Genomic DNA, 25,990 nt, shown 5'->3' on the forward strand with positions numbered 1-25,990 from the left:
TGTTTGAGTCGACATATTTTTACTTTTAATAGAATATAATACGTCCTATATATTTGGTTTGTGAAATGACATTGACAACCTCTATCATTAGAGCAGGAAATGTGTATATATATATCACATGTCTTGTATGTTAGTATATATCATTGTATATATCGTGTATATAAATTACATACAGCATATGTTGCTATAAAAGTATAAATAAAGAAAATAAAGTGGAAAAACACCAAGAGAGAACTCTTAAAGAGGTAAAGTCATTTTGTATAGTTTTTATTGCTATTTGTTTTTTCTGGGAAAAAAAAATAATATTGTCAATACGATTAACTTGAATTTATTTCTTTAGATTCGTTCAAAAAATCATAATAACAATGATTCCATATGAGTAAAGAAAATCTTTAGCTATGAATGAATTTTTGGAGGGCCTGTTGATCGGCTTGGAGTTCCATGTCTCTGAAGAGTAACTGCTAGAGCGCAACGGCTTAACTTGACATAGCCCATCGGCTTGGAGTTCCATATCTCTGAAGAGTAACTGCTAGAGCGCAACGGCTTGACTTGACATAGCCCAAGCTCTTGCTCAGCATAAATAGTAGCAAGCAAAGGATTAAGTTATTCATTTCTCAAGTAGAGCTAGCTTAGGAGTAGTTCCTCAATAGAAGGTGCATTGATCTGGCCATTTTACAAGACGACTTTCATAAAACATTGGGCCAGGCCCAGTTATTGAGTTGGTGGTCTGAAAATTAGGGCCTATATATTTATGTATAAATTATAGGAACCACATATTATAAATACAAAATAACCATTTATCCCTTTAAGAATTGAAATTACAAAAAATCCCTTAAAAAGCAAAGAAGCGGGATACATCACTCTGGCACGGGATACATAAGAACTGATACATCAAAGTTAAAGGCTGCTGCGATTAATTAGGGTTAATTAACGTGATTTCTGTTATTCTTAACTGAAATCACGTAATTAATGGTCATCAGATTGTGTAACGGATTAGTAGGGATACATCACTCTGGCAAGGGATACATCACTCTGGCACGGGATACATATTAACTGATACATCATAATTAAAAAAGGCTGCTGCGATTAATTAGGATTAATTAACGTGATTCCTGTTATTGTTAACTGAAATCACGTAATTAATGGTCATCAGATTGTGTAACTGATTAGTAAATTCAAATTTTAAATCAGATTAGCTTCATAATTCAAAAATATTCTTGTAAAGGTTGATCTGCATACTAAGAATTCAAAAAAAAAGGTTTTGAAGATGAATATCTCAATTCTGCTGCGGCATTCTGGAATTTGGGTAAGCGATATTAATTATGAAGGTTACAAAGTTGATGGAATTGTTGTTGGCCATTCTATTTCGTTTGTGAATCTGAAAACGTTGATTTTAGCAGAGCTTGAGATCGACAATGTTACAAAGGATATTGAAATACGATACATTGTCGAGGGAAGCTCATGTCCGTTGAAAATCAAAAATGACATGGGTGTGAAACTTTATTTCGAAGTGAAAAAGAATGCAACTGGAATTGGCATGTATCCGCTTTGTATTGATACAACTGATAAAATTGTTGGGGATATACGTAATTTTGATTGTTCATCAGGTGAAGTCGTATGTGTGGAAGGTACCGAAAGAGATACTGAAGCTCTTGCTCTGGTCGAGTCTAGAATTTGTGACATTGATTATATTCCAGAATTAAATGCTACGAATTACATAACTGATTCCAATAGTACTGAAGTGAAGACTGGGTTGTTGTATAAGGACAAAGATACACTCGTTGCTGTAATGGCTAAATATAAAATAAAGAACAACTTCAATTTTCGAGTGAAAAGATCGGATAAGAAAAGGTATTTCAATGCTTACTCAATGATCTGTTTGTTTTTCTCTGTTTATATTTCTTTATATTGTATCTGATACATAATTCAAAAACAGTGTATATCTTGTTGTTATATTTATAGCATTGCTTTTCTTTGTAATTAGGATGCATATTGCCATTGGCATATGGTGTTGTAGACACTGAAAATGACTGTTCGTGGACATGGTTCTTCGAAAATTTCAAAAATGCATTTGGTGAGCGTGAAAACATGTGTATTGTATCGGATAGAAATGAAAGTATCATAAAGAGTGTAAGCATTGTATACCCAAACGTACCTCATTGTGCATATGGCATCTGTGGAAGAATGTATGTTCAAGCTTCAAAAGGAGTAAAAAAACACTAAATGATATATTTTACTCAATGGCAAAAGCATACAGAAAGGAAGATTTTGATAAATTAATGGCTAAGGTTGTGAAGGTTGATCATAGGGTGAAGGATTACCTTGAAGAAGCTGGTTATGAGAAGTGGTCAAGAGTTCATTCAACCATAAACAGAGGTAGAATGATGACTTCGAACATCGCTGAGTGTATCAATGGATGCCTTGTCGATGCACGTAAGTTAACTATAATAGACTTCTTGGAGGAAGCTAGACTTTTATTTGGTAGTTGGAACTATAAAAATAGAGAAATAGCGTCATATACAAAGGACACATTGGGCCGAAGATTTGAGGAGATATTGATTGTAAACGCATCTAAAAGTTCAAAGATGAAGGTATTTATCAATTTCATTGACCTTCTGTTTTATCTATAAGATACAAAGTAATTTTCAATGTTAATTGTTTTTTTTTTAAAAATGATATATAAATTGAATATTACGTAATGTATCACTAACTTCTTAAATTTGTAGGTTGTTCCATCATCGGAATATATTTTCACAGTTCATGAAGCCGGAAAAAGATACATTGTATGCATTGAGAGGAAAACTTGCACATGTGGAAGGTTTCAACATGATGAGATACCTTGCGCACACACAATTGCAGTTTTGAAGCACAAGAATGTTACCAATTTGCAGCCATATTGCTCTGATTACTACAAGCCGTATGCATTAGAAAAAACGTACGAGGTTGTAATGGTTCCAATGCCAGATAAGGAGGATTGGAACATTCCAGAACATGTTTTAGATGAAATTGTCCGGCCACCTAGGTACAGAAGGTTGGCTGGACGACCAAGAAAGCGAAGAAAGAAAAATGCGGATGAGAAAATAACAGTGAACAATAATTGTTGTGGGCAGTGTGGACAAGAAGGACATAACAGGAGAACATGTACTTTCTTCCCGAAAGAGGATTGAAAGAATAAGACATTAGTGTTTTATGGTACTTCTATCTATTTTTTTCTTTATAATTTTGACTAAATAAAGTGTATTGGTTACACAACTTAATTTGATGTTCAAATATATGGCTTTGCAGTTTAATTATGTGCCAAATTTAAACTCCAAATTTTATAAATAAATAGATTCAACAGTGGTGCGTTTCCAATGTAACAGTAATGATATAGGAGTTTGTTTGTGTATGTGATGTATCATATACATGAATATTATTGAAAAGATGTTATGTGTTCCGTGTATATTGTATTTTGAGATATTCAAGTGTACAAAATATTGATTTGTTCAATTGTTTACTATATGATTCGTGTATACATACTTATGAGTTATAAATTTGATATATTATATTCAACAGTGTTTGGGTTTCAGTTTTACAGTAATTCAAGCTGAGCTTATTTGTAACAAGTAATGTATCAGATACATTCATTTTAGTGAAAAATATGTTATATTTTTCGTTTATTCGGCAAATCATGAGTTATTCTAGTGTCCCAAAACTTGACTTGTTCAAATGTGTACGACATGTTTAGTGTGTACAGCCTTATGAACTGTAATTTTGATATAGTACATTCTAGTGGTGCGTTTCACTGTAATAGTAATCAGGGTTAAGTTTGTTTATGTATATGATGTATCATATACATTCATATAATTCAAGTTGTTAAATATATAACTGCAATATTTTTTCAAGTGTATATTATACTTATGTATCATATACATCATTTGTATAAAGTGAAAAAAACGTAATAATGTATCATACACATTAGAACTTAAGTGTAATATACTTCATTTTGTAAATTAGCTGTCAAAATTACTTAAAATGAAACACTAAAAAATTTGTAAAGCAACAACTGTTTCTAAAACAATAACTTGAAAAAATATAACATTCATAACTAATAAAATATTGTAATACCAATAATATTTTAGAAAAACACAAAAGATAATTGTCTTCAACACAAAACAACACATAAACTTGTTCATCCTGTCCCAGCTAATTACTAATCTATATTAACAATGTCATCTTCAGTTGGTGTTGTGAATTGACTCTTAGGCTTTGGTGGATCGTCATTGTCACTTATGTATCCACCATTGACCTTGTCACTGCCGTATCTCCATAACAATGCAGCATATCTATTGCGTAGGTAATTTGCAAGATGTCCATCAGTATCAGGTGGTATAACAAGTTGGTCACTCAAAAACTCTGCAAATGTAGCTACGTATAACCCGCAGTCCCTACAATAAAACAAGAAATACAAATTTGTAAAATGCTTTTAGGATGTATATGATACATTCTATAACTAGCACATAATGTTTTAGGATGTATATGATACATTCTATAACTAGCACCTATTATAATCTATAACAACCATCATATTCAATTTTAATTGAATGTATATGATACATTAAAGTTAAAATTATAAGACATAGGAATCATAATATGTATATGATACATCTTATAAACTGAACTTCTCAACATTGTAAATAGACATGGTGTATCTGATACATCACACAACTGTACCACATAGTTTTATTTTACTAATAACAACCCACAAAATTATTACCATATTATAGACCCTAAAACTGAAAACAACATAATGCTTTTACTAATCGAAATTTTACTGAAGAATCTTAAAATTTTACAGACAGTGTGCTTTCAGTGATACACAATTCAAAATTATTGACAAAAATTATGAATCTGATACACACTATAAAATGTACAGAAACATGTTGGTTGTACTTTAATTTGAATGTATCAATCTTCATTGTTAATTACAGTTTACAAACGCATACAACAGTTTACACTTAGGGTATTATAAACAAAAAAACAAAATTATCAATTTTAAACACATACTTTAGGAAGTGTGGGTCTTGACACTGTTGATGTAACTTTTCTTTGCCTTTTTTTCTTGATTTCTTCAGTCTTCTTCTTTGGCTCATCATTGTTGTTCTTCATCAACAATGGGTCATGCAATCGCTTAGATCTATTCTCAGCCCACAGCTCATCATCAGAATCATACACACGTTTGGAGTTACCACACTCTTCCATGATATTTGTATACTAACACGATGAATTGAATGAATGAGAAAATCTATTTAGATGTAAAGATAGTCCTACAAAATAACAAATAAATATGGATGAAAATTTGAAGGGAATTCAAAATTTTCCTGCAAGAAATAGACTGAAGGAGAAAATTTGGTAGATGGAAAGAGAGTCCTAGAATATCAAATAGATATGGATGAAATTTGAACTGGAATTCAAAATAAACCTGCAAATGTAAACGTGTGGAATAAGGGAATTAAAAGTAGACAATTATACACCTACAATGTAGGGAATTAAAAAGGAAAAGGAATAAAAATTAATATGGTAAATTTTAATTGGGGATGTTAATGGGGAAGTGGGTAGCTTAAAAATAGGATTTAGTTTTTGGTAAAGTTAAACTTGCCAATTGGGTGAAAAAAAGGTGGAAAATCATGATGTATCATTTATATTTTTTTAAATTGGAGGAATAAGGGATTTTTGAAATTTTTAAAATAAGTTGGGATAAATGGTTATTAAGATAATTAAAGTAGTGTATTTAAGTAATTTTTTCTATATTTATTTAGGAAAAGCCCAAATAAGCCCATTTTTTATCCCAAAAAATCACGTGAATGGCCCGTAGACCATGATCTACATGAGCCCAGTGTTGTCCAAATCACTTAACAAAATACGAACAGCTCGCTAAAGCATTAACAAAATATTTATGGAGTTATTGTAAAGTCGTATGTTTTATTTATTTATTTTTTTTGTATAAAATTGTCCCCTTAAATTATATTTTATTTTCTATGATTATGTTTCAAACAGTTTCAAGCAAAGAAGGGCTCGAAACATGGAGAAACTCAACACATTCAGATGTTCAATTTATTACCAAATATTTAATTTTTGCTACAGATTAAATCTTATACGAGTGACATTAATATTTAAAAATTGGCAAAGTAAATCAATGATATAGGTAGATGGACTAGTTGACAAGGAAATTTTACAGACCACATTTATTTATCAAAATATAATGCAATATAAAAAACTAATACATCAATTATATATACACACTCGTAAATAACTTATACATTTATTGGCTATTTTACATAATACAAACTCCTAAAGAATATCATCGCGTAATATAATTATTAAAAATATCTACACTTTTAAATAATAATTAAAAATGTCAAATCAATATTTTAGCAAAAAAAGTGTATTTTAATATAATTCATTTACATTCGTTTTATTTCTCACACTGGGCACACTTTCTAACTCTTTCACGGGTAAAAACAAAAAATAAAAGACTTCATTATCCACTTTTCGCTCTCCAAATTTTTTAACCCAAATTACATCATTTCTATTTCTCTCTTTATCAGGATTTATCTTATTACTAGTAAACTTAACCGCGCTATGCGCGGTCTTAAAGTTTTCATTTTTATTTAATTTTTAAATTCAAATAGATTAGTTAATAAATTTTATCATTTAGCTTTGTAATTTCAACTCAATACATAAATTAATTTTTTCAAAAAATAAATACTTGTATGGTCAAATATCTCTACTTTTTTTTGGTTGAATAGTACCTATTATGTTATGTTAGTTATAATATATAATTAAAAATTTATGACTTCATTATCCATTTGAATGAGTTCTCAAAATTAAATATGGTTAACTTTGATGTTTTGTTAAAAAATTAAAGTGAGATTTTTAGTCTTTTAATTTTTTTTAAAAATATCAAAAGAATTAAAATAGTAATAAATTCAAAAACAGACTTTGAAATATGAAAAATTATTCGTAATAAATAAGCTACCTATAATTTGAAGACTTAAAAAAGTAATTCAATATTTATATATTAAGATATAAAGTTCTCTGTATATTGATTCTTTGAAAGAAAATGGGTGATACATGATTTTAGTTCGGTAAAATAATTTTTAGTGATATAGAGTTAACATAAATATAATATATTATTGTTAAAATGCATAATAAAATAAGTAATAAATGAACAATTATAGATGAATGATAAAAGGTTTTATGTTAAGATTAAAAAAAAACTTATATATCTACTAAAAACTTATAATTAAACTCTTGAATTTTTTCTGAATAAAGTAAATATAAAAAAATTGTTCACAAATAATATGAATATTTATAATTATTAACGATAAATAATATTTTCTTATAATTAAAGTGTAGGAAAAAAGTTAAGTAAATTTTTAGAATCATTATAATGGAGGATGAATGGTTAAGTAATAAGTATATTTGAAATGATTATCTGTATTAATTTTTTCCTTGATAAATTTTCTTCTATAATTCTAAGTTTTTTTAAAAAAATTTAATTCAACGCTATTTTTAGTCTCCCCCCTTTTTTTTAGTCTTTGCGTATTTAATTCTATTAAGAAAACATAAACAATTAGCATCATAATTAACAGAATGAAGTTTTCTCGTCTTTAGTATTTTTACTAATTTATATATATTTTTGTAAAACAGTAACAATTAGCATCAAATCGTAACATGATCAAGTTAGCTTGTCTTAAGCTTTTATTAATTTAAGAAAAATGTTTAAATGAATTCTCTTAATTAATTTTTATTTTTTTTCATGATTCATATTTTATTTAAAATTTAAAAATAACTTCATAATAATTTTGATTATCTCCCGCCGCTAAACGTATCTACAAATACATTTTAATGTTTTCAAAAATTGTTTTTGTCTTACTTTTAGTATTATCTTGCTCTTACCAACTACTTAATTTTCGCTACAGATAAAATATTATACGAGTGACATTAATATTTTAAAATTGACAAAGTAAATCAATGATATAGGTAGATGGACTAGTTGACAAGGAAATTTTACAGACCACATTTATTTATCAAGATGTAATGCAATATAAAAAACTAATACATCAATTATATATATACACTCATAAAAAACTTATACATTTATTGGCTATTTTACATAATACAAACTCATAAAGAATATCATCGCGTAACATAATTATTAAAAATATCTACACTTTTAAATAATAATTAAAAATGTCAAATCAATATTTTAGCAAATAAAGTGTATTTTAATATAATTCATTTACATTTGTTTTATTTCTCACACTGGGCACACTTTCTAACTCTTTCATGGGTAAAAACAAAAAATAAAAGACTTCATTATCCACTTTTCGCTCTCCAAATTTTTTAACCCAAATTACATCATTTCTATTTCTCTCTTTATCAAGATTTCTTTTATTATTTCATATCCCCAAGTAACTTAAATTGTCATTTTAAAAATTAAAATTCTCCATTTCTTAAGAAATCTTAGAAATTATTTAAAAGATATTCATATTTTTGTCAAAGTATTGAGATATAAAAGTATTTCATATGTTTGTATGTTGGATGTGAATGTTGAATGGAAGAAGTATTAGGTGAAGAAGTGTCATTTTTTAAGTGTCAATATTAGGATAAATTGTTCAAAAGTATTGAATTAGATTCAAAGAATTGAAGCGCCTTTTTTGAATGTCAATATTTGAATAAATCATTCAAAAAGTATTTTTTTTAATGTCAATATTTAGATAAATCATTCATAAGTATTGAATTGTTTGATTTTCTTTTATATGTTGGATGCTTGGAATACAAAAATAATCTATAATACTATTTAGTAGATACTTTATAAATTAGAAAATGAATATAATATATATTTTTTGAAATATATAACATATAAAAAATATATTTTTGTCATGAAATACAATTTTTTTTTAAAATCAAATTTTAATTGTTACTATGATTTCAAATTCATACGTTTTTATGATGGAATACAAATTTTGTTGGAATTTAAAGAAAGAATATATGTTATTTGAAAAATACACAAACCAATGTTGTATCCTTTTTGAATGAACACAAGTTCTTACGTAAGTATATAGATACAAACACAATTCTTAAATAACTAACTAAAAATTCATTCGGTATATCTATTGGAATGAATACAAACTAATAAAAAAATACAATGTCATTATACAAATCCAGACATGAAAATCATAAGAAATACAAATGTACATATTGTACGTATTGAAATGAACACAACCAATTATTTTTAAAATTGTAATTTATAAGATATTTAAGTGATATGTTCCTTTTTAAAAAAATATTTGCTCCCATTATTTTCTCATTTTTGTTATTAAATAATTGTATTCGTTCAAATCAAACAAATAAAAAATACATAAATAAAAAGAATAACAAACTAAAACTTTGACATTTTATCAATTATTGAAAATATTGACAAGAGAATAACAAGCTAAAACTTTGACATTTTATTAGATATTTAAAATAGGGTAACTTTCACATATAGCAAATAAAAAATTCATATTGGTATGCTATAGCAATGTTTGCATAATTGCGCTCCATGGCAAACATAGAAACTGTATAATTCGCTATACATATACAATTGAAGCAAATTGTATAAAACGAAGTGTATAAAACAAGAAAGAGAAAGACACTTGGGTAGAGAACTGTATAAAAACGAAGTGTATAAAACGAATTGAATTATTATAAGTGTATAGAACGATTATATACAATTTGAATTTGTATAAAATGAGAAAGAGAGAAAGACAAAAGAGACTTGACAATGAATATATAATTGAATCGAATTGTAGAAAACGAGAAAGAGAGAAATTAGATACAATTTGAAAATTGTATAAAATGAGAAAGAGAGAAAGGCAAAAGAAACTGGGCAGGGAAATTTTTTTTTTGTATAATTATAAGTGAATAAAACGAAAATATATGTACTTGCATTTGTATATACAATTTTCTCACACTTTAAACAAACATAAACGCAATTTATACATTTCGATTCCGTTTGTATATGTGAGAAAGGCGAGGGTGGCGAGCGAGATTTGGGAGAGTGACGAACAAGATATGGAAGAGGGGAGAGAGGGGAACAAAAATATATGTATTTATACAATTTTCTCTGTTTATACAATTAGAAACAATTTTATAGACTTGTGTTTGTAAAAACAGTGAGGAAGCGAGCGACAGATTGGAGGAGAGTGGCGAGCGAGATATTTGGGAGAGAGGCGTCTGATAATTTTTTGCAAACGTTTGCTATGAAGCAAAATTAAATCAAACCCTAGTTACTCCACTTATTTTAAATTATTAGTTTGCTATTATATATAATATTCCTTTAAATATTGACAAGTGATCCAAGTAGATGCTAAAATAATGACATTTAAAAAGAAAAAACCTTCCTTAATAATTATTTACATTCTTTACTCAATAGAAGACCCAGATACTCGTGCTATGATTATTATTTCATAGAGATGCCTATTTGAATGAGTGGAGAAGTAATTTAAGATAATTATAAAGCATGTGCAATTAGCATCTTAAACCATATGGCAAATTAAAAATTTTAGGATAAACAAGTGGCATTGACTAAATAAATTTGAGTCATCCACTTTGCAATAATAGCCAAGAAATATTACAAAAGAGTACTTTAATTGTTGATATTATTCTCTCCACTTGATAAAACTTTCAAAGAACCACCCCCTCCCCTATATTTATTTTCTTCTTTTCCCCTTTATGGTGTATTGCTTATAACTTTGATGAAAAAAGAAAAAAAATTGAACAATTTAAAGAAATAGTGAATATATTCCTTGCTTTGTGAATGAAAAAATGTTTTAAAGTCAATATTCCTATTCCCTTTATACTTGTATAATTTTTTCCCTTTTTTAAAGACGATAAAAAGATTTTCAATCAAATTATCATATTATATAGTTGATTGATGTACAGAAAATAAGACATGTTCATTCTGCACAATATTGCTATTATGAATTCTATTTCTTTTAATCCATAAAAAATAAAAATTAGAGTGAGAAATTAATAACCCAATCATCTTTATGTAAAAACAATAGTACAATATAATTTGGGACAAAATTATTTTTTTTAAGATATATAAAAAAATTGAGGGTGTGAGGTAAGTGGAGAATGGGGGATATGAGTGGCAATGATACTTGTAAAAGACAAAGAGTAGACAAAAACAATTGAACATGAGTTGGAATTCCACCAATGACAGAGTCTAATGAACCCTACAAAAACCAAAGTCAATTTCCATAATGTCAAATGGGGACAATATATATTCTCATCAATTTATTATATTTTATTTGCGTTTGTTATCGTTATTTTTTTAAAAAAATATAATAATACTTTTATTTTCATATTTTCGAATTTAATGACTATTGAAAATAACGTATTCTTTTTAAATTTCATTTGTAAAATAACTAGGATAGCTAGGTATATTATTATTATTGTAATAACGTGACTTGTGAGAATATCGCCAATATTCATGACTTTTTTTTCCTACTAGTAGAATATATTCTCTCTTTATTTATGACGTGAAGAAATAAACAATGTTCTTGAAATGGAACATTTATAATGGACATAAAGAATAAGTACAAAGTCTTATTTTATTTTCCTAAAAAATATTTAAAGTTGTTTCGAAAAGCAAAACAGCAGAATCTCGAGTCATTAATTAGAAGCAAACATTAAATTAATTATTGTACTATGAAATAGACACTTGGCGGCTTGATGTTTATGTTATTGCATCGAGTAATGATTATTACTAATTATACTCTTTAATTTCTTCACATGTCTTAATAATTTGGAGGTAATATAAGTACCTTTTATTAATATTATAACTAGTAAATATATATTTTTTATGCATATTATTATATGATATACGTAAAACATACATTTCTGATATAAAATAATATGTATATTTAACTAGAAAATATAATTATTTTATCGTGGGATTAAATGTGTTTGTGAGGATAAAGTAAAGATAAATGGAATTAATATTGGAATTGTATAGGACAAAGATTTTGCAGAGGTTTATGTGATACGATTCTGGGTAGCAAATTGAGATAGTGCTTACATAACGACAAGAATCTTAAAGAGATTTTCATCAAAGACATGAATCTTTGTCTTGTAGCCATATATAAAATTACCAATAATGTGGTCCTTTTAAGACAGTAATAATCTTGTTTTTTTCATGCATATTTAAGTTTTGTGTGCAACGCACGCGTGTACGTAGTTGATTACAATTAAATATAATTTTTCAATAAAGTAGTTCAATTAAGTCCTTCAAATAAAAATCTTTGAATTTCATATGAAGATAAAAATATAGCATCTCTTTTGACAATTATGTATACCTTAACTAACTAATAATATCGAATCAATTCGATAATACCATAAAATTAAGTTATAATCTTTATAGAAAAATGAAAGATATTCTGCAAAATTTAGTCATAATTAAGAATGGTATACATGTGAGGCGGTGGTTAACTTGGGGCCTAGTTATATTATCATAATGATAATGAAGTTCACATAAATGTAGTCTAAGCTTCTGACTTTAAGGTTTGCACGCTTGTCCATCACTTCAAATAGAAAATTAGATAATAATGATCGTGTTCGTATAGATTATTTTTGAGATTTAATTCATATGGTATCTCAACAATTGATTCATAACTCATTTTATAAGATGATCGTTAATTTTATCCTTTGAGTTCAATGTGAAATTAGTCGCCTTCATGAACGTCATCGCGTTTTAATGACCTTATATTTTAAATATCCTCGTTAAACTTTTCCCATATATAATGAAGTTCAACTAAAATGAATATTTCCATATTAAGCAGCTTATTATATATAGTTAATTATAATGTGTACACATATATTTCCATGTTGAGAGTAGCTTACTGTTTCAAGCCTGGAGTTATGTTTTGCAATATAATTTTAAAGTAGAAATTAAATATGTGAAGTATATATGTTTACTTCACATATTTAAATAGCAACAACTTTTTGTTTTCCATATACATACATGACAATCTCTCACACATTGATGATGTTTAACCAATTCCTTTTTCCTTGTACTCTTCTAGATGAATTTATTTTTATAGTATAGGGTGTGTTTGGTATGAAGAAAAATATTTTCTTAGAAAATGTTTTCCTGAAAAACAAGTAGATTTTGGATTTATTTTCTCATGTTTGGTTGGTGAGTAGAAAATATTTTCCGGAAATGATTTTTAGTGTTTGATTTATAAATGAAAAATATTTTTGAGGAATATATTTTATTTTTATTAGAATACAAAATAATTTATGAAATTGAAAATATTTTTAAAAAACAATTCTTTTTTGGTGGTGGTGATAGGTGGGTAGTGGGTGGGGGGGGGGGAGGCAGAGGGAGGGGGTAGGAGTGAAAAAATAAAATTTTGAAATTGATAGTATTTTTAAAAAACAAAATTATTTTTTTGGGGGACGAGAGTGGGGGTGAGGGGGCTGGCTCGGGGGGTGGAGAGGTAGAAACTTAAAAATAAAATTTTGGAGTTGAAAATATTATTAAAAAGCAAAATTAATTTTTTGGGGAGGGGTGGTGTTGGGTGGGGGACGGTGGTCAGAGATCGGGTGAAAAAAATAAAATTTTGAAATTGAAAATACTTTTTTTAAAATTGATGTTTTTCCCAAAAAAAAAATGTAATTTGAAATTGGAGGAGAGCTTTGAAAAATGTTTTCCTTAATTTTTGAAGGGAAGTCATTTTCTTTAATTTTGATGAAAATGAGTTGATTTGGAAAATATTTTCCAAAACTTTTGTCCCAACCAAACATGAGAAAATTGGAAAACATTTTCCAGAAAATGTTTTTCTTCGTACCAAACACACTCTAACTTACTTATGTATGTATACATGATAACAATTTACATTTTATTATTATTTATTCCTAAATGAAACAGATATAAGAATTTTGTTGTTTAGCTATAAATTTTTAATCATAGCTAATTCCTTATTTTCTAGTAGTATATAAACTCATACAATCTTAAGATCGAAATTTAGAGAATTTTCACCGCCCGAACAATCCTTTCTTTTGTCTTATGCTATAACCTCAACGAAAGCATGATGAAAGAAAAAAATCAGCAATTTTGATGAGCACAATCAATTTGTTAATCACTTGATTTAACTTTTATAGGAATAGTTAAAAGTGGCATATATATATATGTGTGTGTGTGTAAGGATCGATATATGTAGTAATTTGGGACCCTTAGACAAAGTATTGAAGATTCACAAAATCAGAAAAGAAATTCGTAGCTTACCACTTGAAAATGACATTCATATATTTATCATCAACTCTTTGAATATTTGTATATGCATGCTAATATTCCATAAATTGTGACATTGACTATGTCCATCACAATCAAATTATATATAACTAATTAATATATATTGCACCAAACACACGTCACTACAAAATTCAATTGGATTATCGATGATTGATATTGGATCCCTGATTCATTATTTTGATTTATTTTGCTAATTATTAAAAATAATTAATGTTAATTGTCGCATTCACTAATCACTACTACTTAACTGGATAAACTGATAAGGATAATCTCTATCGTCATCCGCAACATCGTTAATTTATTTATAAAAATTACTAAAGATCTTTTTAGCTTTATTAATTTGTTGTTGTTATACGTGCGTGTATAAATATAAAAAAGAATTTATGAATTATTATCGAAGTAAATATTATATATCACATAATATTAATAGTGTTTGAAATTAGTGTGTGATTCAAAAACAATGTGGAAATGTTAAAGTGATGGCATGTTAGTGCTCGACTTAGCGTGTAGCTTAATTGATTTACTATTTTTTACCAATTGTTTGGAGTAACGCAGACTAGAAGAATTTAAATTGTGAGTATTGAACAAGAGATGACAGATTGTAAATCTTCATTTGATAATGAATTAAGTGTAAATTTTAGTTCACAAGACTTTGATGAGTACATATGAATTTAATTAGAAATTGACATCTTAATACGTTAGGTGGCGATTCTTCTTTTTTTATCTTAAAATAATTATCACAGCACAATGTATTGAGAAAAAAAAAATTAAGTGATTAACAGTATGGAACTTCATTCGAGCTTTTGAGGTGGAAATTGTAATATGTGATATTCAAAAAAAAAATTATATTTTTTGCAAAAAAAGAAAAAGAAAAAAATTTCTTTAATGGGGTCAAGGCCTTTTTTCGAAAAGAATCATGCAGACTTAACATAACTAAATTGTACAATATAATAGTATTATATATATAATAATAAAAATATTTTTGGATTTATTTAATTTAGCCTATAATTTTTCAGTTCTATATAAGATTTCTCTTTTTGAGAGAGTAAATTATTTTCCTTTTTTAATATTTGCTACTACTAAAGGCAAAACAAATAGGACCCAAAACAAGATGTCTCTTTTTCTTTGATTAAAACAAACCTAACTTTGATGGAAAAGAAAGAAGAAGAAAAAAAAAGCTTCACAACACCATTTTCTCTAAAGCCAAAGATGTTCCAAAGGAAAAGATAAAATGACACAAAGCCATCTCTTTTGGACTGATGAGTCATTATATATCTTTATTTTACTCATCAATTGGACACCTTCTTTTAGTCAAAAAGGCAATAATCATTAATATATATTTACCTTTAATTTCATCCTAAGATTTTAAGGTTATTAACTTAATTATATATGATCATGGTGGTTTTGTTCTTCCTTGGACAATATGTTAATTGTTGAAATTTTGATACATTATTATGATTAGAATTTGATCCTCTCTCTATATATTTGTCAAATAGTTACACTTTATAACTTTAATTTATTTTTTATGTATACTTATTGATAGAGCGAGATAAGTTTTTAAATCTGGTGCCTTTTTATTCTTTTCCCTTTTCCATAACAAAACTTTTTCTCTTAGCTATTTTTAAGATAAAAAACCAAGATTAAATTGAGTATCTATAAACTAAATATCTTTCCACTTTTGAGAAAGCATATTTCTCTCTCATATTCCTTTTTATCTTTTGCTCCATTTAAAGTTATTTTTCTACAATTTTAAACCATACTCGATTTTCGATATAAATTGATCCTTACCACTAATATATAAGAGAATCAAAGGAACAAATTTTGAATTCCACGCATGAATTATTCATGAAATTTTGTGTTGGAGTTATTCCCATGTTTTAGTTTGAGAGATTTCCAAATTTTATTTTTGGATTAAAACATGATTACATTTGCATTAACGGCTAAACTTTAAACTCGATTCAGTTCAAAAACTGTCCATGTCATCTAATTTATCATATGCGACATCAATATGGAATATCAGACACCGAGTGTGAAAAACCAATAACTACTAAATTGAAGTATAAAATATAATCCAATAGTTTGTGCATTATCTGTAACTAGCTTAATTTTGGTTTAAAAAAAAATTAAACTATAATGTAGGTGCATGCATATACATAATTGAGGGGTTAAATTTGTTGTTGTACAATATTGGTATTGTAGCACTAACTTGTCTGTTAGGTTTTGGATGGTAATTAAAAAACACCAAACACAGAAGTTATATATCAATATTTTAGCCATGCTACGTACGTACAGAGGGGGACCAAAAACACAATACATGTACATATGTCCAAATAATAGTTAAAATTTTCTTTTTATTACTCATTTGAGAAGAGAAAAAAGTTTTTCTTATCACTATGCAAGTTGATTTTTCCCAAGTCACAATCTCTGATCAAAACAATGATACATGTAATAATTGATATAATATTTTGGGACATCTTGTGTTAGCTAGCCATGTACGACTACGCAACATCGAATTTTCACTAAGAAAAATCAAAATACACACAGCAAGTCTTTATACGGTAAGTTCCTCCGATGATAGATACTCATGAGGGGCAGGACTAAAGTGTTTGAATTCAGTATCTTTGATTCTAAATTTGTATTAATCTTAGAATTTAAAATTCGTAATTTTTAAATTTTGATTTCGCCTCCACATGTATCATGTTATGAGATGGTGGATACACATGATGAATTTGGAATCTTGTGTGATGAGATCTAGAATAAGTGAAAACAAATGAATACTTCTAAGAAAAACAATTCGGAAATATGTCACGTCTACACCATCATATACAGACATTATATGTCCCTCTTTAGTAACTATCCAACGTCATTTAATTTTACTCACGGTCATCGTAAGTCGATAATAATAATTTGGACTTAATCATGATATTCACTGTAAACGTAGAGGTTAATTATTTCATCTTTTATTATATATAAAATAATATCTATCATAACTTGTACTAGAACAACTGAACAACAGATTATTAAATTTTCAATCAAACGTCGTATAAGTTATACGAAAAATAATACATAGACAACTTATTTCTTATCTTGCTATCACTGGAATTGAATGTTGAATACCAAAAGATATGTAAACTTTCAAATCTTTGAAACATTGCATATGCTTTTAGTCAGTCCTTGATAATTGAATTATATATTGCAATGGTAATATAGATATATATAGGAATTGATTATGGCGTTGAAATTGAAAGGAAAAAGAAAGAAAAGCTAGCAAAGGTGGGACTTTATTTTGGATTTTGAAGTAAATATAAGATGATCATATTGTTGAATCAATTGTGACACAATGTATCTTTTAGCTAGTTTTTAATAAGAGGGCCAATATAAAAATAGGCACATGAAAATGACCCTTCACAAATTGTAGATCTGCACAACAAATTCATGGACAGGGACACCTCAAAAGGGCACTCCTCCTTAGCTTGTCCTAACAATAGTCTACCCTTGCCATGAGAGTTTTAAACATCAGTGGAATCACTATTTTGTACTATATATGTGCTAAGGACACTTCCATTTTCCTTTACATGACCAATCGTGTCTGAGTGAATTTACGTGATATCTTAAATTTTCTTAGGCTGAATTTATTGTCCGTCTGATTTAGACACTTTAATATATTGATAATAAAGTGATTTTATTTGGCATTTCTATTTTTAATTTTTCAAAAAAACTTTTGCGTGTGTTCTAAAGTTGTACTCGTTGATTATCATTATTAATATCATGAATATTGATTTTATTATCCCACCAAATCTACTTATCAAAAGATGAACTCATCTTAAAAAAATGATTTCGAATTAATTAGTCTTTATCCTTTCTATCTATTTTGCGATTTGAGTTTTAAATTTCTCGTAATTTTCATTTCAGGCTATTGAAACTATCATCAAAAGTTGAAGTACTCCTTTATCCTAAGAAAAGGTCTCAACTCTCAAAGTATTAATCCTATGAATGAATCACATTTAGCGTGAAGTACTATTTTACCTTTTAAAAAAAAATATTTAATATAAATCGATATCAATCAGACTTCACCGTGAATAGTAGGCTAACAAAAGAATAAAAGGGACTCTACTAGAACTGCATATATACACAGATATTGCCGCGCCCACAGCACAGTTTCCCATACATATTTGGGTCCATGATTTTTTCTTTGAATGTGTTACAAGTTAAACACAATACAATAGCACACTTTTTTATGTGAAAGAGCTATTAGGGAAATCAACAAGTTGTTTTTATTTTCCCCCTTTTACTTTTCTCTTGTTACTATACTTTTCTTTTGACGTGGAAGATCAAAAGCAAATGTTTATATGATCTCTCTCTTGCTTTTACTTTTGCAGCCCTCTCTTTAGGACTATTCCATCTTCTAATAAAGCTCAAATAATACACACATTTTCACATAGAAAATTGGTCCAATTTTTTCTTTAATCTAGCAGGGGCAATCAAGAATAAAGCAAGTTTACTATGCCAATCGGGATCGTGGTTGAGTGTTAAGTACATATTTTTCTTTAATTAACAGGTCTCGGTCAATTTGAATTCCTTGTGGTTACAGAGTTATCTTTGTTAAGAGTATGTGACTTTTAATCGAAATTTAAATTTAGTCAAGCTTTACTATCGATATTAAAAGTCGCGTGAAAAAAAAAGAAGCAAACTTACCATTCAATAAAAGATAGAAAAAGCTTCTCTGGTTGTTTCTTCCATGCAACCTATCTATACAACATAATTATATATTGATCATTCCTCACAAAACATAGTAATGATATATTAATAATCATCATCTTTTTACTACTGTGTTTGTTGCAGGCACATGTCTCCAACTTCAAGAAACTGTACTGTAAGAAAAGAATCACAATTTTAGGACTTTGAAAATTAATTAATTCCTTTTTTTTTTATTATGCTTAAGATACTCTATACCAAGTACATAAATTGTGTTTTTCTAGTATAGTTTTTAGGTTTATTATTTCATCTATTGCCAGAACAATAACCCATGCAGAAAAAGTTTTTGTCCCAAAGATATGAAAAGAGGATCATCACTACTTCTTTACTTGTTCACCCTTTACAACATAAATATTATGCAAGCAAGTAACGTTTGTGACACGTAGGCGAAACTAGAAATTTGAGTTTATGTATTCTAGATTTTTTTAAAAAAATTATTAAGTTTTAATAAAAAAAAATTTAAACAAAAATAGAGTTTTGTCGAATCGGCATGTTAACGTCATTTGGTTTGTGATGTCACTATAGGTTTTGGGCTAGTGAAAGATATATAGTACATATATATTGAAATTAAGTGAGATGTTCGCAAACTGACTTATCGGAATTATAATGCATAAATTAAAAAGTGTCATTATGATCTTAGATGTAGATATTTTTGTTAGTGCTCAATTATGACATAAAAGGAAATTGAAGTAACAGAATTTGAAACATGTATTTCCATATATATGAGTGTTTATAATATAGAAAAAAAAAGTTATTTTTATACACAGACTGAGTAAAACATCTCCTATAAACAACTGTTAATAATAAGATAGGTCATAATTTTATAACAAGCTATATACATTCATGATATATGTAGTATAAAAAATTCTTAGATGAGAATTCTTCTGTGCAGCCTAAATTATATTCTCCATATGATCAGATAAGTAGCTGGCCTAGTTAGCTAGCACATACTAAATCTATAATTCTCCATTATGTGTCCTTAATCATTATCAATTTTGGGTCAACATTTGCTATGTAATAGTGGCATGCATTGATTACATATACACACCTTTTCCCTCTTTCTTTTAAGTTATTTTATTGTCATAGGCTATTTTTTTCCGAAATGCTCGATAGAGTTTGATTAAATTTGGATTCGTATTAAAAATTTTCACATTATGGATAAAATGTTTTCTAACAAAGATAATTTTATATCTCTTAGATTTGAACCTGAGACTTGTGATTGAGAATAAAAGAGTACTTATCACTCCATCACAATTCTCGTTGGTGGCTAAAATTCTTTATCCATACTTATCATCATCATATCAGAAAATTGAGACCAACTCAGCCATTCCTTCATGAATGATTTGAAAGTGCAATTTCATCATCTCTCACTTAAATTAAAGTATCTTTTCCACTTAAAAGTTAAAGGGTATTCTTGTCATATTGAATAATAATGTAGAGTGTGAGAAAGATAATAGTATAGTATCAACTTTTTTCTCATAATCTCAACTTTAAATTTCTGTTTTTTCATCCAACGGCTGTTTTTTAAAGTCAGTAGGGACCTGCTTTTTTTTTCTTTCTTTCTTTGTTACTTTGCTCAAATAAGTATAATTCATTATATGTATATATACACTTAATAGTTAAAGAAAATACCATTTAATTTAGGCTAAAAACTAACTTTGATCTTCTATGTAATGTGTTGTTCTTCACTGAGAGATAAAAGGAAAAAAAAAAGAAAGAGGAAAAGTGAAGGCTTAGCTTCTTCCTTGATCTTGAAGACTTACTTTCTTTCTTTTGAAGATGTTTGATTCTTTAAATCTATCTATACCTGAAGTTTCTCAGATTCCTTTAACTTTTTTCTCCTTTTACATTGCCTCAAAGTTTCATAATAACTCACTTTGTTTCTTCTTCAAGTCCAAACAAATTCACTTTCTTTGAAAAAAACTTCCAAGAAAATATGTTGCCACTTATTCTTGTCACACTCTTTACTCTTGTAGGCACTTCCCTTTCTTCTATTAGTACTGATGTTCATGCCTTGTTGAGTCTAAAACAAGGATTTGACTTCTCAAATTCTGTTTTGAGTTCATGGGATGTTTCAAATCCTAGCTCAGTTTGTTCTTGGGTGGGAATCAAATGCTTACAAGACCGAGTTGTATCGATAAACTTGTCCAATATGGAGCTTTATGGCTCTGTTTCCCCTGTTATTTCAAGGTTAGATAAGCTTGTTGAGCTTTCAATTGATGGTAACAACTTCACTGGTGAAATCAAGATTGAGAACATGAGGAGTCTTAAGTCACTCAACATTTCAAACAACATGTTTAGTGGGAGTCTTGATTGGAACTACACAAGTTTGGCTAATTTGGAGGTTCTTGATGCTTACAACAACAACTTCTCATCTTTTCTTCCTGTTGGAGTTGTTAGCTTGGAGAAACTCAAGTATTTGGACTTAGGTGGCAATTATTTCTACGGACGAATACCGGAGAGTTATGGGGATTTGATTGGGTTGGAGTACTTACAACTTGCTGGAAATGACCTGCATGGAAGAATCCCTAGAGCATTGGGGAATCTTACCAACTTGAAAGAGATTTATTTGGGATATTTCAATGTTTTTGTAGGTGGGATTCCTAAGGAATTTGGGAAGTTGGAGAATCTTGTTCACATGGATATTTCTAACTGTGAATTAGATGGTCCAATTCCTCCTGAATTAGGGAATTTGAAATTGTTAAACACACTTTTTCTACATATAAATCTTCTTTCAGGTCAAATACCAAAGGAACTAGGCAACCTTACTGGCTTAGTCAATCTTGATCTTTCAGCCAATGCACTTACTGGTGAAATCCCATTTGAGCTCATTAACCTTCAGCAGCTAAGTCTTTTCAACCTGTTCATGAACAAATTACATGGCTCTATACCGGATTTCATCGCTGATTATCCTGACCTGAAGGTTCTTGGTCTCTGGATGAACAACTTCACCGGTATAATCCCGCAGAAGTTAGGCCAAAATGAGAAGCTGCAAGAGCTGGATTTGTCTTCAAATAAGCTCACTGGTACAATTCCTAAACACTTGTGTGCTTCTAAGCAACTCAGAATCTTGATTTTACTCAAGAATTTCCTCTTTGGTTCAATACCAGAAGATTTAGGCACATGTTTGAGTCTTGTTAGGCTGAGATTGGGACAAAACTACTTGAATGGTAGTATCCCAAATGGATTCATTTACATGCCTGAGCTAAACTTAGTTGAGCTGCATAACAACTATTTGTCTGGTAACTTATCAGAAAATAGTATCACTTCTTCAAAGCCAGCAAAGTTAGGTCAGTTGAATTTATCAAACAATCAACTTTCAGGTTCTTTACCATTTTCACTTTCTAACTTCTCTTCCCTTCAAATCCTTTCACTTGGAGGGAACCAATTCTCTGGTCCTATTCCTACTTCTATAGGTCAACTCACACAAGCTTTAAAAATTGACCTCAGTCATAACTTTCTTTCTGGTGAAATCCCCCCTGAAATAGGCAACTGTGTCCACTTGACTTATCTAGACTTGAGCCAGAACAACTTCTCTGGCTCAATTCCACCTCGAGTATCCGAAATCCGAATCTTGAACTACTTGAACTTGTCAAGAAACCACTTGAATGAGACCATACCAAAGTCAATTGGTACCATGAGGAGTCTCACTACTGCTGATTTCTCATTCAATGATTTGTCAGGCAAGCTCCCAGAATCAGGCCAGTTTGCTTACTTCAATGCTACTTCTTTCGCGGGCAATCCTCAACTCTGTGGTTCTTTATTGAACAACCCTTGCAATTTCACGCTAATCACTGATCCACCTGGAAAGTCACATGGAGATTTCAAGCTGATCTTCGCCCTCGGGTTGTTAATCTGTTCACTAGTTTTTGCAGCTGCAGCTATCATAAAGGCCAAGTCTTTCAAGAAAACAGGCGCGGATTCTTGGAAAATGACAGCATTTCAGAAGGTTGAATTCAGTGTTGCTAATGTTCTTGAATGTGTAAAAGATGGCAATGTGATAGGCAGAGGAGGAGCGGGGATTGTTTACCATGGAAAAATGCCAAATGGAGTTGAAATTGCAGTGAAAAAACTGCTTGGCTTTGGAAACAACAGCCATGATCATGGTTTCAGGGCGGAGATACGGACACTAGGCAACATTCGACACAGAAACATTGTAAGACTAGTTGCATTTTGTTCCAACAAGGAAACGAATCTCCTTGTGTATGAGTACATGAGAAATGGTAGTTTAGGAGAGGCGTTACATGGGAAAAAAGGCGGATTCCTTAGCTGGAATTTGAGGTACAAAATCGCGATAGAAGCTGCTAAAGGATTGTGCTATCTTCACCACGACTGCTCGCCATTAATTGTTCATAGAGACGTCAAATCCAACAACATTTTGCTGAATTCAAACTTCGAAGCTCATGTTGCAGATTTTGGACTAGCAAAATTCTTGGTAGATGGTGGTGCCTCGGAATGCATGTCTGCTGTTGCTGGCTCCTACGGTTACATTGCCCCTGGTACGTTACTTATTTAACTTCTACTCACACATTATCGTTCATAATAAGCGAAATTAATAATCTCGAAAAATAAAATACACACTGCGTACTGCGTAGAGGGGACAATTATTGTGTAACAATCATAGATGTATGTACGTTAGTTAGTTAATTTAGTTAGGTATATAGACATTACTACTCTGACAAAGTGATTTTTTCCTGGTCGTACATACAACAACAATTAGTCTTATCAATCGGTTATAAAATCCAACTTTTTTTTTCTTTTTAGTTTGAAATTTTGGGCTAAAATGAAGAGGCCCGTGATTGAAGGGGGCATATAGAGTTTAGGGCTTTGTTGGAATTTTATGGGTAATCGTAAATCGTATCATGGGCCCGTTTTACGAGAGAGCACTTAATTTCTGTGCCACTAGAAAGAGTTCTTAGTGGGGGCCCAATAGAAGATCACACTGCTAAAGTGGGTCAAAAAACTGACACACAGATAATTGGGCCCCTCGATTATCGTGCTTGCCAACTCAACATGCACTTTAAAAAAATAATCAACTTGTAGGCATCAACTAAATAGAGTAGAGTATTATAATATATAGTCGCAATTTTATATATTTTATTGTATAAAAACTCTTTAAAGTAGTAAACTTTTTCAATTAAAGAAAGAAGAAAAAGCAGCAGTGTGAATATTTTTTGTTTCAAATTGTTGCAGAATATGCATATACATTGAGAGTAGATGAAAAGAGCGATGTATATAGTTTTGGTGTGGTTCTATTGGAGCTGATCACCGGGCGTCGTCCGGTGGGAGAGTTTGGAGACGGAGTGGACATAGTACAATGGAGCAAGAAAGTGACAAATTGTAAAAGGGAACAAGTAACACACATTGTGGATCCAAGGTTAACTAGTGTGCCTCAAGATGAAGCAATGCATTTGTTCTTTATTTCTATGCTATGTATTCAAGAAAATAGCGTAGAACGTCCAACAATGAGGGAAGTCATTCAAATGTTGTCCGAATTTCCAAGGCAATCACCAGAATATCATCGACCTTCGTCTTCAAAAGTTGTTTTACAAAAGCTAAAAAGTCTTGAGAATGACCAAATTACTTGTCCGAAGATTCGAAAAGAAAATTTGGTCTAACCAATTTTCATTTTTTATATAATATGGTCCTCTTGGCAAGTTGTTTTAATGTTAACTTTGTATTATTCTTTATGCTTATTTAAGGATAGGGGTTTTATGACAAAGAGAAGTAGGAATATAATTAGTATTATGTATTATTAGTGGTTAATTAGTTGCTTTTAATTAGTTGTTAGGGTTGGGGGTGTTTAAGTTCTTGGCAAAGGCAGGCCAGGCCCAATTAAGTTGGTTCTGAATGCTTTTTGTATCATATGGTTATATACAGGTATATATTCTTCCCTTTACCGGTGAATTGATTCTCGATTCAATAATGTTTAATTGTTTATTGTTGGTTATGTTGTTACGGGTGAATTGGTTCTCGATTCAATATGATATTTCAAGTGAAATGAATAAATTATCAAAGTTCAAATAAATTTCTCAAATTTTGGACATTTTAACTCTAGACATGATTTTTTTCATCTTCAAACTTTTTATGTCTGAAATTGATTCAGATTTTCGTTTAAAATGAAAGATTCCGAACGACATAACTGATTTGGGTATACATTTATTGGGCCTCGCATTCCAATACTGTGTAGTTCAATATTGAGGCCCAGTCTCCAACGCTTGAACACTTGAACGAGGCCCAAATCATAAATTATTGTATAATTAAATGAAGATAACAAATATTAATTGAAACATTAAAAATATTATTTATATTATTATACTCCTATACAAACTTCAAGTGAATGAGTTTTCATGCAATGTTACCTCTATCCAACTATCCTGGAGTTTTCTTAGTTATATATATGAGTATCATTATATTCTTTTAATCCCATAATTATTGAAGATTCCACACATGAATTTAAAATATGATTGATTGTTCATATGTATTCCTTGGAATATTTGAGGTCTTTTTTTTTTCTCTTCATATTTTCACTTTTTTTATCTTCTTATTTATAATAATTTTTTCAAATTTGTCAAATATAAATAAGAAAAATTTCTTGAACATTTTTCTGTTATTGATATCTGACTAATTCAAATTCATACCAAGTAGATCGCTTAGAATGAAATATTTTTTATTGAGACTCAAAATCAAAATCCCCATTAAATTTAAAGTAACTCCATTTACTACACCGTATATTTTTATTTTATAATTCAATAAACTTGATCTTTTATTTTATATTATATAAACAAACACTACTTTCTATATATAGATATTTATCAAAAAATGGCATTGCACAATGAAGAATATTTTAAATTAAATGTCATGTGTTTCATTCTAATGCACATACTT

At 29.2% G+C, this 25,990-nt stretch overlaps 2 protein-coding genes across 2 annotated transcripts; both read left to right on the plus strand.

Moving 5' to 3' along the window:
• The first annotated feature begins 2,240 nt into the window (after positions 1-2,240).
• LOC138347288 (uncharacterized) lies at positions 2,241-3,167 on the plus strand. The gene is made up of 2 exons (XM_069295207.1): positions 2,241-2,591; positions 2,727-3,167. Exons 1-2 carry the CDS (start codon positions 2,241-2,243, stop codon positions 3,165-3,167), a joined length of 792 nt encoding a protein of 263 aa, XP_069151308.1.
• A 17,031-nt stretch (positions 3,168-20,198) lies between these two features.
• Positions 20,199-25,009, plus strand: LOC101267452 (leucine-rich repeat receptor-like serine/threonine-protein kinase BAM3). Its single transcript, XM_004230403.5, has 2 exons — positions 20,199-23,601; positions 24,296-25,009. Exons 1-2 carry the CDS (start codon positions 21,039-21,041, stop codon positions 24,718-24,720), a joined length of 2,988 nt encoding a protein of 995 aa, XP_004230451.1. The 5' UTR covers positions 20,199-21,038; the 3' UTR covers positions 24,721-25,009.
• Positions 25,010-25,990: the final 981 nt, after the last annotated feature.

This window comes from Solanum lycopersicum, chromosome 1 (assembly GCF_036512215.1).
Source record: "Solanum lycopersicum chromosome 1, SLM_r2.1".
Taxonomy (NCBI): Eukaryota; Viridiplantae; Streptophyta; class Magnoliopsida; order Solanales; family Solanaceae; genus Solanum; species Solanum lycopersicum.

Coding starts and splice junctions, on each gene's coding strand:
- LOC138347288 (XM_069295207.1), top strand. CDS start 2,241: ATGGCAAAAGCATACAGAAAGGAAGATTTTGATAAATTAATGGCTAAG. Junction 2,592..2,726: donor CTAAAAGTTCAAAGATGAAG/GTATTTATCAAT, acceptor TTAAATTTGTAG/GTTGTTCCATCATCGGAATA.
- LOC101267452 (XM_004230403.5), top strand. CDS start 21,039: ATGTTGCCACTTATTCTTGTCACACTCTTTACTCTTGTAGGCACTTCC. Junction 23,602..24,295: donor CTACGGTTACATTGCCCCTG/GTACGTTACTTA, acceptor AAATTGTTGCAG/AATATGCATATACATTGAGA.